Source organism: Orycteropus afer, unplaced genomic scaffold, assembly GCF_000298275.1.
Source record: "Orycteropus afer afer isolate SDZICR_OR568_19922 unplaced genomic scaffold, OryAfe1.0 scaffold00312, whole genome shotgun sequence".
Classification (NCBI taxonomy): Eukaryota; Metazoa; Chordata; class Mammalia; order Tubulidentata; family Orycteropodidae; genus Orycteropus; species Orycteropus afer.
In genome coordinates this window covers 2,495,858-2,510,434 of record NW_006921899.1, presented here as the reverse complement: position 1 = coordinate 2,510,434, position 14,577 = coordinate 2,495,858, and the positions used below count along the sequence as shown (strand labels likewise).

General features: G+C 47.8%; 1 protein-coding gene across 1 annotated transcript in view; it reads left to right on the top strand.

The window, feature by feature from the left end:
• Positions 1-4,245, top strand: part of MRTFB (myocardin related transcription factor B) — a 106,801-nt gene extending 102,556 nt beyond the window's left edge. The window contains exons 14-15 of the mRNA XM_042782425.1: positions 2,014-2,074; positions 3,710-4,245. Of these exons, the coding sequence (XP_042638359.1) occupies positions 2,014-2,074; positions 3,710-4,245 (597 nt within the window). The remainder of the gene's footprint in view (positions 1-2,013; positions 2,075-3,709) is intronic.
• The last annotated feature ends 10,332 nt before the right edge of the window (positions 4,246-14,577 follow it).

Genomic DNA, 14,577 nt, shown 5'->3' with positions numbered 1-14,577 from the left:
TCCTTTTGAGTTGTGGTGTTGGTGAAGAGTGCTGAGAGTACCATGGACTGCTAAGAGAACTAACAGATCTGTCCTGGAGGAAGTGCACCCAGAATGCTCCTTGGAAGCAAGAGTGGACAAACTTCATCTCACCTACTTTGGTCATGTTGTCAGAAGGGTCCATTCCCTGGAAAAGGATATCATGCTTGGTAAAAAGGGGAAGGCCCTCAACAAGGTGGATTGACACAGTGGCTGCAACAATGGGCTCAAGTATAGAAAGGATCATGAGGCTGGCACAGGACCGGGCAGTGTTTCATTCTGTTGAACATAAAGTTGCTATGAGTCAGAGGCGACTCGAAGGCACCTGATAACAACAACAACAACACATCTCTGGCGGAATCCTGTGCCACAGCAGCTCATTCAAGACAAAGGATCAGAACAGAGATTGGAACTTCTGCCCAAGGAACACGTTAAAGTCCAACCAAGTTAACTGCCTACTAAAACAAAAGAAACAACACTGATCTAAGGAAAATAATGGTCAGAGCCTCCACAATTTAACTTCCATAACATCCAGTCACAACATGCTGCATATGAAGAACCAGGAAAGTCTGACCCGTCCTCAGATAAAAAAGTTAATCACCTAAGACCAGCCTCAGACTATCTACATGTTAGAATTAGCAGCGAGGGTTTTGAGGCAATTATAACTGTCCTCGATGGTGTAAAAGAAAATATGCTTATAATAAATAAAAAGATAGGAAATCTATACAGATGTAGAAATAGTCTCTTAGAAGAACTAAACAAATTTTAAGACTATGAAACGTAATATCTGAAATGGAAAAAACTGCAGGTGAATTTTAATAGCAGAATGAAGATGACAAAGGGAAAAAAGTTAGTGAATGTGAAGAAAAATCAGTAGAATTTACCCAATCTGAATAATAACAAGATTTAAAAAAAAAAAAATTAACTCAGAGACCTGTTATATAATATCAAACAGTCTAATCCAGGTATAATTAGAGTCCCAGAAGGCAAGGAGAGAGAATGGGGCGGGTAGTTTTGTGGGGTTTTTTTTTTATGGATGAAATTTTACAAGTGTGATGAAAGACAAATTTACAGATTCAAGTTGCCCGATGAACACCAAGTCAGATACATAAAAAGAAGCCACGGTCACATCGTAGTGAAAATGCTGAAACCCAGTTAAAGAGTAAATCTTGAAAATATCCAGAGAAAAGCACACATTACTCAGGTGGAAATAATTACTTGGTTAATGGTTGACATCTCAGAAACTGTAGAGACCACCCGAATGTCCATCAACAGGTGTTTGAGTGAACAAACTGTAATATTTCCATACAGCAGACGCCTCTCGGCAGTAACAAGGACCATCGCACACACTGCACCGTGGGTAAACCTCAGAGTAATGAGGCTGAATGAAATGAGCCAGCCCTCTAGCACATAGGGTATGAATCTATTTATACAAAAGAAAAGACCTGTCAGAAATGCAAACTAACCCACAGAGAACAAAATCAAATGGGTTATTACAGGCACAAGGAAACCTGGAGTGACGGGTGTGCTCACGGTCTGGACTGTGATGATGTTTCACCACTGTGTGTGTAGTCACAACTTACTAAATTGCATACTTCCATATATGTGTGGCTTACTGTATGTCAGATAAAAATCAAGCTGAAAAAGATGTATAGTCTCATCACATTATACGCTTAAATGTTACCCAAATGCCAATGAATATCCAGACATGTCAGAAATAAAGTACTAGTTGGCTCTCAAAATATAATCAGCAGTAGAAAGTAGAAGTGTACAGTCAACCACGCTCAGCCCTAGCCCCATGCCGCTCTGTCCACCAGGCAGTCGTGATGCCTTGGGTCAGCTGCTTCCATTTACTTACCTGAGGTGACAGTGTTCTCAAAGTTACCAAAACTGTATTAGAACTAGGTGTGCCGCACGGTCCCTTAGCACTCTCAACTGTATCATGCCTCCAAGACTGTAGGCAAGAAAACTAACGCACGTTCTCCTTCGTTGTAGATCTCCAACGCACATAGTCAGCAGATGGACGACCTCTTTGACATCCTTATTAAGAGTGGAGGTAGGTGAGACGTCGCATCAGACATCACAGGGTCATCTCCTATCACAAGCACACAGTTTATCTCTAGATGTCATAACTTATCTTTAAGTTCTGAGGAACATACTGTATTTCTGAGTGGACAGTTTCAAAATCTGTTAAATGTAGGCAAATACAGCAACTTACTTTAAATGGAGGAAGAGCTCAAAGCAGCAATATGTTAGAATTATCCATAGATATATTCCTGCCAGAAGAGAAAAGTCACGTCAGAATAGCAGAGCAGAACCAGATTTGAATTCCACGTTGAAAATCTTCAGAATTCGTTCCATGTGCCATTCGAGTGGGATAAAAGCATTCCGATGTATGCATTAGGATCCCTGGCAGCGCAGTGGTTAAAGAGCTTGGCTACTAACCTAAAGGTCAGTGGCTCAAACCCACCAGCCACTCAGCAGGAGAAAGATAACGGTCCACTCCCATAAAGATTTCCAGCCTTAGAATCCCAACGGGGCCGTTCTACTCTGCCCTACAGGGTTGCGAGGAGTTAGAATCGACTTGACAGCAGTGGATGTTTTGGTTTCTATACACAGTAATTTTATGACTAACAACTTACCCAGCTTGGGCTCCGGCATTACTAAAATTCAAAGAGATAACTCAGACAATTTCACATCCAGTATAAAATCTTGGGTTTTACCATACTTAGTGTTAAAAAGGGATGGGGGAAATAAAGGATATTAACCAAAAAAATGAAAGTGATCCTGCCTCACCTTTAGAAATAAATTGGTATTTGAAAAATTCACATGCTGGGGTAGAACACTGTAAGGTATTCTTACATCACCCTGCCAGAAAGAGTCCTATTTGGGCTTTTCAGTAGTGGTGAGACTGTGTCCGTTCACAGCAGGTACTGTATGAGGCCGGGGCACAGGTCGCATGTCAGTCCTGACACAGGCAGTTATTATTGGTAGTGACCACAGGGCAACATGTGCAGATGGTACTGTCTGCTGAGAACTCTTTAGGCCTTGCAGGATCATCCAAAGTCATAGAAATGAAAGAGACAGCCCACGCCCGGAGTTTAGGACTTAAAATTGACATTTTGACATCACCTTTCAAGATGTCATGCTATTAATCCCTTTACTAGGTATGTATCCTAGAGAGGTGAGAGCAGGACAAGAACAGGCATATGCATACCCGTGTTCATTGCAGCACTATTTACAATACCAAAAAGATGGAAACAACCTACATGCATTTCAACAGAAGAATGGATAACCAAACTACGGTACATACACACAATGGAATACTATGCAACACTAAAGAATAACATAGAATCTGTAAAACACCACATAACGTGGATAAACTTGGAGGACATTATGCTGAGTGAAATAAGTCAATCACAGAAGGACAAATGTAATGTTAATTCATTATTGTAAAAAGTTAAGGAAAGGTTTATATGTGAAAGGAAACTTTGTTAGTTGCCAGGGGTGGGAGGGGAAGGAAGGGAACACTGCAAAAAAAAAAGAGGTCATGCTGTTATAATAGCAGATTCACTGTAGGTGTAAGATACAAAGGAATCCCACAATAGCAAAATCAGGCCTTGGCAACTAATAGTTGTTTTCAAATAGTAGTAAATCTTTACTTACTGATTACTTCAATTGTTTTGCACAGAGATTTCTCTCCCTATAAAAGAAGAACCTTCTCCTATTTCCAAAATGAGACCAGTGACAGCCAGTATCACCACAATGCCAGTCAATACCGTGGTGTCTCGGCCACCACCCCAAGTCCAGATGGCACCACCTGTATCCTTAGAACCTATGAGCAGTTTATCCTCCAGTTTAGAGAACCAACTCGAAGCCTTCCTGGATGGCACTCTACCTCCAGCCAGTGAGGTGGCGCCACTGCCAGGCAGCATTGAGGACAGAGAGCCCTTCTCTCTGATCGGGGACCTCCACAATGACCTGCTGAGCCGCACCAGCGTGCTGGGCCACTCGCACTCGCCCATGGAGACTTCCGAGGCCCCGTTTGCTGCCAGTACGCCCTGTCTGTCCCTTGATCTTTCTGACACAAACTTGGACAACATGGAGTGGTTAGACATCACGCTGCCCGCCACGTCTTCAGGCCTCACCCCCCTCAGCACCACGGCTCCAAGTATGTTTTCTGCTGACTTCCTAGACCCACAAGACCTGCCGCTGCCCTGGGACTAAAGTCACAGATGTCGCGTCTCAGAGCTCATGAGTTTAAGGACATGAAACTGATTCTCAAAGGTCAGTTGTTAGCGATAGATCCATAGTTGCATCGTTGCAATTCAAATGTGTTGTCACAGAGAGAATGGATAGAAGGTCAGAGCCTGGAAGCCAGTCTGAACACACTGCACTGCACTTGGCAGTGAACTTCCCCGATTTAACATAGCAGAGGGCCTTCTGAGAACACACTGGTTGTGGAGGGCTCACCTCCTCCTCCAGACTTCAGTAAAGGAGAAAAGTGGGTGACACCTGGAGAAGGGTAATGGACGCAGGAAACTGACATCAGGATTCTCTGGTGACCAACTGCAGCTAAACCTCGGTGGTCACTTTACAAAAGGCAGACAGCTCCACTCAAAGCCTAAGGTCGGCATGAGGGAGGCATGCGATCACTACACTTGGTCTTTCCCTGGAGACGGCCTGAGCCAGGCCCTAGCCCAGCAGCACCGAGCCAGTGGAGAGTGCTGGCCGCTCAGTGACATGCTGCGCCCAGCCGCCGACTTCTGGTTCCATTCAAAACCTGTGTGCTTGCTTCTGTGTCGTACTCTATTCTGTGGATTTTGGTAGCTCACCTTAGGTTCCCAAGTGTAAATTCACATGGAAGATCTTGCACCATAAGCAGGCGTCTGCATGATCCCGTCATAAGCAGTCCGTGGTCAAAGGGCCAGGTGTACTGATAACACTGAAAATTGTATGAGCAGCCCTCTGGGTTGATGCGGTTGGTTCTGCTGTGTATATTAGACATTTGTATGCACACGCTAACATTGTGATTTGTACAGCCTACATCAGGGTAAGGAAGTGGGTATCCATTTGTCCTCCTCCTCCTCACTCATGTATTTCTGGAGTACTTGAGCCACGTGTTTCTGTATTTACAAACTTGCTTGCTCACTTGCAAGTAACCAGACCCACCTCAACCCAGAAAAGGCTGAGCATGAACTGTCTTTCTGAGCTGGTGAGTAGAAAACAGAAGGCAAGGGGGAGGTCTGTCATCAACCCAAGACATTCCCACGGGGTCACCGGTTAGACCGCACCGACCGTTGGCTGCCAGACCCCCAGGTCTGGCCGCCCCTCTTCTCTGGCTAATGCCTACTTACTGTTTTACAGGCTTGTACCTGGGTGTCACACCCAAGCTCTCACTATATTATCAAGCCTAAAGGCGTTAAAACTGGAGGTTTTCTTAGTTTTTATATATGTAGAAAAAAGTTGTTACAGATCTGCTAAGTAGCTTCTTTAGAGTTTCCTAAAATGCCAACCATTGTGGGATTTCCCCGTTGATTTCAGGCTGGTCACTAAGTGTACAACAGTGTCAATGACTGAACACAGAACCACTGACGTCCACCCAAAGAGCCTGGGGTTTTCACTCACTGCTGTGCCCTGCACCTGGCCCTGTGTCAGCCCTGGGGTCGGGTCGACTTCCAGACAGATGTTCTTCAGTTGACGGCAGGAAGGCGGCCTAGCCTGCTATTTGCAGAGAATTTTCTGATCATTTCTAGGGTTGTGTTATGGCTGAGAGCTGAGCTTATTTCAGCTTTGGTGTTGTGTTGTGGCTTCTGTGTGTTACTCCGTGTGAGGACAGCCTGTCTTCTCGCACCCAGTCAGCCAGAACACAGGAGCCCTCCACCCTCTGGCACTAGCTAACTTAGAAGCACTCCTATGCCCTCGGACCCGTTTAAGGCAGAGGCAGTCTTGCTCAGCGTAGTCTGTGAGGAAGGGTTTAAGTCTTTGGAAATTGGTAATCCGATGAAGGAGAGCCAGTAACTCTCTACTAATAGCATCACCATTTGAGCAGGCCCAACCAGAGAGTGTACCATATTGGATGCGACACAAACCCTTGGGCCGGGTTCCACCAAGGGGGCCTTGTCTCTGGGGGCAGGAGGGTTTACGTGGGCAGGTCCTTTCTTCTTGGTGGGTCTTGGCCGAGGATTCTGGCCAGGGGCTGATCAGGTTCCTACTTGGACTCTCGGCCTCATCTTCATTCAGAACTGAATAGCTTTCCAAGTTGACACCAGTTGTCAATGGGACTGTAGGGGGTGACCGAACAACCCACACTGTTAACTCTCAGTAAATCACTTCATATTCCGCTGATCCTGAGTTGTGTACATAGATAGGTTTCCAGCCCTCAGCTCCTTTTGTTGCTTTTTAAATAGGGTTTGAAACATGGCCCAGGAGGGTTGCTTTCCAAAAATACACAATGCTGTGCAAAGAATGCCAGCCCATGGCCTGTTCTCTCTTGGCTGTGAGTCGCTACAATGCCCGCTTCACACTGGTGTGCAAAACTGTTTAAAAAGCAAGACGGCTCTCGTTCCCATCCCACTGGTCCCATTCCTCTCGGCCCTCAGCACCTGGTTCAAGCAGCGAGCCCGGCTCTGGGACGCGCTGCTCCCCAGACGCAGCTGCGTGTTCCCATGTAGAGTGAGTCCGTGGGAGCCGTGCAGCACGAGATGTGACCAAAGATGACAGTCTCTGATCAGGGGCCCTTTGACCCCGCTTGGTGTACACAACAGCAAGTGCGTGGGGAGGGTTATGTTTACTAAAGAAAACCGTTGCTTTGTTGAAGGTTAGCCTCACAGCCATCAAAGCACAGGTCAGGACAGCCGCCTGGATTTCAGTGTGCATGTGTGTCATTCAGAGCTAGGACTGTCACGTATCCTGTTGCAGAGTATCTCCTGTTGCCAAGGACGCGACTGCTGGACGTGTGCTCTCGCCCGTCCCAGTCCTCCTTGCCTTCGTAGTCTCGAAACACCGTTGCACCGACCCTCGCGGCGTTCTCTTCTGGATCGGTGTTGGATCAGGTTCCTGGGGGTGGGATGAGGAAGAAGTCCCACCAGAGCTCCACGCCTCTGGCAGTCTGGCGGCACGTGGTCATCTGTGCATTTCAGCAAAGTCTCTCTAGGAAACCTCCTAGGATGGTTTCAACAGCTCATGCTCTCTCGTGTGCTCTGAAATGTGCAATCTGCTGGACAGTGTTTGCCACATCTTTGTACACAGATGTATTCTGGATTCGTGGAAGTTCCGGCTCAGAGGCACTTGTGTTTGTTTTATATGAATATTTTTGTAATGCTAAAGAGCTTATTTCAGTTTCCTCTGTTAAGAACTACATGGCTCTGTGACCCATGTACCTGGCACTTTCTGGTTTCCAAGTCCAGTTTACCAACAGTGGTGGAGGCGGTCTGGGGTTGGCTCCAAACTGCAGCCTGTTGAAGGCCATCATGGTCATAAGAGTGCCACCGAGCTGTGTGGCAGGTGATGCTTGGGGACATCTCGGGTGTGTCAGCCCCTTCATCACCAAAGCCGACTCAGGCTTTGCCTGACCTCACACAGACCCTTCCAGAAGTGTAGGCTCTCAAAGTCCTCTCAGGATGCCCTCACTGAAATGCCACCACAGCTGACAAGACAGTAGTCCCTGCAAGTGGGGGATGGTCCCTTTACTGTCCTCAAGCAGACTTGGCCTTAGGAAAGGGGTGAAGCACTTTGTAGCTGGAACACGTTTGTAGGAGCGTGCACTTTGTGGTCAGCCTCCCAGAAGCCCCAGGCATCAGGAAGGGGGATTCGTCTCGGGGCCACACCGAGGACTTCCTCGGGAAATTCAGAGAGACCGCTGATCTGGGCCTACCCTAGGCCAGCACCAGTCAGTTTCACCAAATTCACAAATAACGGCCACGTTTTGCTGTCTATCCACACAAACGTGAAAGCTGAGTACTGGCCACAGAGCGAACACCACACACCCTTGTCCTGCTGCCCTAGAGGCCACACATTGAGCCCAAGACCCAACGGAGAACATTAACTGGAAAGCCAGCATCGTCGGCAAAGTGTACGAACGCACACGTGTGCATCTGGAGAGCGCCTGGCCTGCATTTCAGCTCATCATCTAAGCAAGTCCCATCACAACTGGAAAGTAACAAGTAAGGTGTGACATTTCTTCATGGCTCCAGCCTGCAGTAACGTGTTGATTTCACAAACCTCTCTGCCTGCTGGGTAATAGGCAGGCCCCTGGCTGCCCCCCACTTCACCTCTTCTCGCAGTTTCCAAGGCAGTGCATCCTTGCAAGGAGTTTCTACCTAAATTCTCTCATCAAGGCAGCCGTTCAGGCGGCCGCACGTGTTTACAGAAGCTCATACCCAAACTCCACTTTGTGAGTCGTTATGGGGAAATGTCACAACTTGTGACAACAGGTGGCAATCTCAGATCTACACGGTGCTGTCTGAAGTCAAAGAAAACATGTCACTGGAGGTAGCAGCCCAGATGGAGTGTCTCACAGAGCGTCATGCCAACGCCCAAGATGAGGCTTCCCCTGAGGTGGTAGGCGCCCCGGGATCCTCACCACCTCTCTACCTGACGCCGTGCGGACACGCGGTAACGTGGCAGCAGGAGGAGGAAGCATTTAGGAAGGGGTCGCGTAGCTACCCGAAGTACTTTCTGTCAAGTAACCAATTGTCATGCAAACCTGCTTTAAAGGAACCAAAGGCTTTGCCAAGTATTTGCCAAAAGGAGGCACTTTTTATTTAAAATTGAGACTTACAAGATCTCAAAAATCAGTCCCAAAACGGTATTACCCACCTAAGGTTATAATTTTCACAAAGATGTAGATATCTCGTTTTCATGTACAATAGCATAGATCTGTTCTGTTGGTTTAAGGATAATTCATAGTTAGTACTAGATACCAAGTTGTTTTTCTCCTTTCTCCATAGAAATTTGTTTTCTCCTTTCCTGCTTGCAGTAGGCACGCTCTTACCATGATAGGTGTTTCTCTTCTTATTTTCATTGTCACATGACATCTTAGCATCTCACTCTGAAAAAAAGGAGAAAGATACCAGTCCACAGAGCCCTGCTTATTGACGCGCTAGTGTAATAAACGGACGATGATGGCGGTCGGGGGTCCATTTGTGTATTTGCCTCTATGTTGTTTCTAAAAGAAAAACCATGATGCCTTTGTATTTGCTGTTTGCACCCCTGAGATCAGTTCCATATCGTGTTGGAAATGCCATACATTTTGCACATGTGCTGTACATAAGGGATGTGTGTGTATTTTTCTATGTGTGCCCGTGGGTCATCAGATCTTTTGTACATAGTGGCGGTATTGTAGCTGACCGGGAGATGTTTCATATCTCAGCAATTTTGCATTTTTGTGTCTCAAATAAAAAACATTTTGACGTATTATGATTCTTGCTGTGCAGAGAAAAGACCCTGCCATGGCTGGGGGCGGGGTGGAGCCCCTGTGGATCAGGAGGGTGGGGACTTCAAGTAGAGGCACCCCTGGAAGAACGGCCACTCCAGCAGAGAACCCCCGACACAGGGCTCCCCGAGGCGGGGTTTGTAGATCACACATAAGGGGAGGCTCCTCCCCCAAGGTTGGGACCATGAGACAGAACAGACTCAGAGCTACTGAGGGGACTTGAATACACCAAGGGTCACGCCACAGTGAGAACTCGCCCCTCCACGGGACAGACCTGGTTCAGTCTCAGCCAAGTACCTCATGTGCAGCAACCCCCGTGTGTCAGTGGGGCTCACGGGTTGCTGTGGTGCTGACCAGGCTTCAGGGGAGCTTCCAGACTCAGACGGAAAGGCCTGGGGGTCCCAGCGTCTGATCTGCAGTGAGCACACGGACAGCACGGGACCAGGCAGCGTTGCTTTCTGTCGTGTGCAGGGTCTGCGAGTCGGAGGCCAACCTGAAGAGCAGCTGACGCAGTCCCTACTTGACACTACTTTCTGTGCTGCCGCGTCTAATACCCCGCATGTGGTGGTGGCGGTAGGTGCCGCTGAGTCGGCTCCCACTCACCGCAGCCCTGTGGACAACAGAACGAAACACTGCCCAGTCCTGCGCTAGCCTCACAGTCCTTGCTATTTCTGAGCCCATCATCGGAGCCACCGTGTCAGTCCATCTCACTGAGAGCCTTCCCCTCTTTTGTTGACCCTCCACTTTACCAAGCATGAGATCCTTTCCCAGGGAATGGTCCTTCTGACATGACCAAAGTCAGTGAGACGAAGTCAGGCCATCCTCACTTCCAAGGAGTACCCTGGCTGTACTTCTTCCAGGACAGATTTTGTTACTTCTTCTAGCCGCCCATGATACTTTCAGCATTCTTTGCCAACACCACCCTGCATGTGTTATTTTCTGTGTCATTACACTATAAGCTCCATGAGGGCAGGGGTTTTTGTTCATATCTGTGTCCCAAAACCTAGAACAGTCCATACCTAGCACATAGTTGGTGCTCAATAAATATTCAGTGATTGAAATATATGTATGTTTATACCAAAATGGTGTTTTTCACCCAAGTCCACCAGGACACAGTGAATGACTAGCGTGATGAAATGCAGTGTTCTCATGGGGGCTGACATACACACACATGCACAGAGAACACGGGTCCCACTTGGATGGAGAGACACGCACTACCAGCAGGATCCTGGGACACCCACAATCCTTCAGTTCAGACACATCTCAAAGGCAACTCTATGAGGTGTTTTTATAGATATCCAAAGTGGTCTTTAGAATTCAGTAATCCTTTAGAAAACGGCATTTAATTTTCAATTCACAAGCCCATGCTTAAAATAGACCTTTAAAGAGAACAGTATGAAATGTTCCTCCTTGCTTTGAAAAAACCAAGTGGTAACAAGTGAACTTGATCAACAGCCATCGCTTTTTTAAATTATGATTTGAGTGAAGGTTTACAGAGCAAATTCACTTTCCATACAGCAGCTCACATACACTTCGTCTCAAGACATTGACTGCAATTTCCCACAATGCAACAGCTCACCTCTCACTTCTTCCCCATAGTTACCTCTTCCCTGTGTCCTTCCCTTCATTCACTCCTGCCCCCTGAGCTGTGTCCCTGTGCAAACACTGCCCTTCTATTCTCCCATGATTGTTCTCTCCAAAGAGTGTGTCTGCCTCAGGTAAATGTTCAGCTCATATGCCTGTGTTTTGTTTGGCTGGAAGCCATAAAAGGGGTTCAGTTCCAGACCTGAAGGGCAGCTAGGGGCCATAGTCTTCAGTGATTCTACCATGGTCTATCAGACTAGCAAACCTGGTCCTTTTTTTTTTTTTTTTATGATTTTGAGTTTTGTTCCACATTATTCTCCCAATCTATACAGGATCTCCTACATAGATCCCCCTCCAAGTGGTTGACAGTGGTAGCTGGGCACCATCTAGTTCTTCTGGTCTCATAGTCATATAGAACAGCCATCGCTTTTATACTGACATCTGATTAAGAAGATAGGCAAAGTCCAGCTTCCACACACAGTCTGGCCTGACCTCCTCCCCCAGGTCCCTGGGGCTGGACCCAGGTGGGCTACGGCATGGTCAGACCAAGGCCTGCCATTGCCATTGAGCCAGGACCGGAAAACAACTGCCTTCTCAGGAAAGGAAGGCCAAGGCTCAGGGGCTGATGGGAAAATGACACCAACGAAAGTGCTCTGAAAAGAACATAAACCCACTGCCATCGAGTCTGTTCTGACTCAGTGACCCACTGGGACAGAGGAGAGCTGCCTATATGGTTTCCAGGTTTGTAAATCTTTACGAAAGTAGACTGCCTCATCTTCCTCCCTTGAAGTGGCCAGAGGGTTTGAACCTCCAACCTTTTGATTAGCAGCCAAATGCTTTAACCACCAAACCACCAAAGCTCCTTGGAAGAAGCGTTAAGTGGGCCAAAATAAAAAAAGATCAACGACAGAAAAAGGGAAAAAGGGTGTGGTTAAGGCATTTGGCTGCTAACCAAAAGGTTGGTGATTCGAACCCACCAGCCACTCCATGGGAGAAAGATAAGGCAGTCTGCTTCCATAAAGATTTACAGCCTTGGAAACCCAATAGGGGTCACTATGAATCGGAATCGACCCTGGAGGCAAAGGCGTCCAGGGTCGGGCAAACGTTAGGACTGCGGACAAGAAGGCTGGTTGGCTCCGCCCCGGGGTGCCTCAGCAGAAGGGCTTGGGGATCAGTGACCACAGTCATTGAAAACCCTGTGAGCACAGTTCTGCGGTGACACCTGGCACTGCTTTGAGTTAGAATTGACTCAGTGGCAACTGGCTGGAGTTCTTTAGTTGACTGGCTGGCTGGCTGGCTGGATTTGTTCCATGCTAGCACTGGGCTGGGAGCTGGGTCCTGGCTGCAGGACAGACTATGAAGGAAGTGCTAGGAAACAAACCCCTGGAATGACGGCGCCCGCAAGGCTCTCCAGGCCAGGGACTGAAGAAGCCACTGACGGTTGCCCTGCGGGGACAGCACTCAATGTACTCCCACTGCTCTTACACTTGCCAGAACCATCCCAACTGCAAACAGTTCAAACACAGGCATGTCACACTCGATTCTCAAAAAGATGCCTGACAAGATTTCCCCTTAATGCTGCCATTAAAAAGAAAGGCATCAACAATATGTCACCTCCAGATCATGTGGCATAGTGACCGCTGCTCTTGCCAGATGCCTTGTATTCCAGCAAATAAGTCAAAGAAATCTCATCCAATCCAATCGTTTCTTCTAAGGCAGTAACTTGATGCTTTGTCAGAATCTCAAGAAACAAGGTATGTTACTGTATCATATGGATCCATATGGATGTGTCAGAGCATCCCAGGGAAGAGGGGTCTAAGTGGGCTGCCCCGGATTCGGGGTGGGCAGAGAACACATGGGTGGGGGAGCAGGCCTCCAGAGAGACGGGGATAATGAAGTGAGCCTGGGCATCCAGCCCATACTTAGGGGTCCACACACAGAAGCGGCCCCCCTGCAGGTGGTGAGCAGTGTTGGGCGTTGTGTAGGTGGGGAGGAGAGGGGCCGCAGGCGGAAAGGAAACGTAGCACGCAAGGAAAAGCCTTCATCACAGTTCAGACAGAAGGCTGTATCATCTTCATCACCACCCCCAGCCTCTCGGGGACATCCACCACCCACGCCGACCCCAGGACCAGCCTGTGTCTTGCCCTCACAGCTACAGCCAATGCATTAGCAAGTCATTTAGGCATTGTCTCTTCTGAGCCAGACAGACACAGGGTACACAGTCATTAGTTGCCACCATTGAGTCGATTCCTTATGTGCAGAGCAGAACTACTCCATAGGATTTTCAAGTCTCCCACGAGGCCTGTCTTCCGCCACCGAGGGGTTATCTTTCTACCTATATATCCTCTGTGTGTGTGTGTGTGTGTGTGTGCATCTTTTATGTATGCATGTAGGTTGTTGTTGTTGTTGTTATATGCCGTCGAGTCGGCCCCGACTCATAGCGACCCCTCCTTGGGTTTCCAAGGCAGTATCACTACGGAAGTAGGATTGCCCAACCGTCCTTCCGAGGAGTGGCTGGTGGGTTTGAACCGCCAGCCTTCTGGTTAGCAGGCAAATGTCTTAGCCATTATGCTACCAGAGCTCCCTGCATGTAGGTAGGTATGTATATAAACCAAACCCAAACTCACTGCCGAGTCGATTCCCACTCATAGTGACCCCCAGTGGATTTCCGAGGCTGTGCATCTTTACAGAAGTAAATCCCCATCTTCCTTCCGCAGAGCGGCTGGTGCATTTGAACCACTGACCTGGTTAGCAGCCTTATCCACTAGACCACCAGGAAAAAAAACACTGCCGTCAAGTCAGATCCAACTCATAGCGACCCCTCCTAGGTGGTATCACTGTGGAAGTAGATCACCCAACCTTCCTTCCGAGGAGTAGCTGGTGGGTTTGAACTGCCAGTCTTCTGGTTAGCAGTCAAATGCCTTAGGCACTATGCCACCAGAGCTCCTTGTATATATATACAAAGATAGATATAGACATACATGTATATATATAAAATCTATGGAGAATGAGCGAGCTCTGGCGGTTCAGTGCCTAAGGCCTTTGACTGCTAACCAGAAGGCTGGTGGTTCAAACCCACCAGCTGATCCACAGAAGGAAGATGGGGCAATCTACTCCCATAAAGACTTCCTGCCTCAGAAACCCAAATGGGGTCGCTATGAGTTGGAACTGAATCGGAGGCAATGGGTTTGTTGTTTTCATAGATAGAGATACTCTCCTATGTATCAACATATCTATCCTGTGTGCATATACAAACATCCGGAGTCGGCCCGTGTTTCCCCACCACCTGGTCCAGGCCATTTGCACCTGCCCTAGCTCCAGTTCACTCACACAGCAACCAGGACATCATTTTTTTATATTATTATTGTGATTTGGGTGAAGATTTACAGAGCAAATTCACTTTCCATACAGCAGTTTACATATACTTTGTCTCATGACATTGATCAGTTTACCACAATGCAACAGCTCCCCTCCCACTTCCTCCCCATAGTTACCTCTTCCCAGTGTCCATCCCTCCATGGACTCCTGCCCCCTAAACT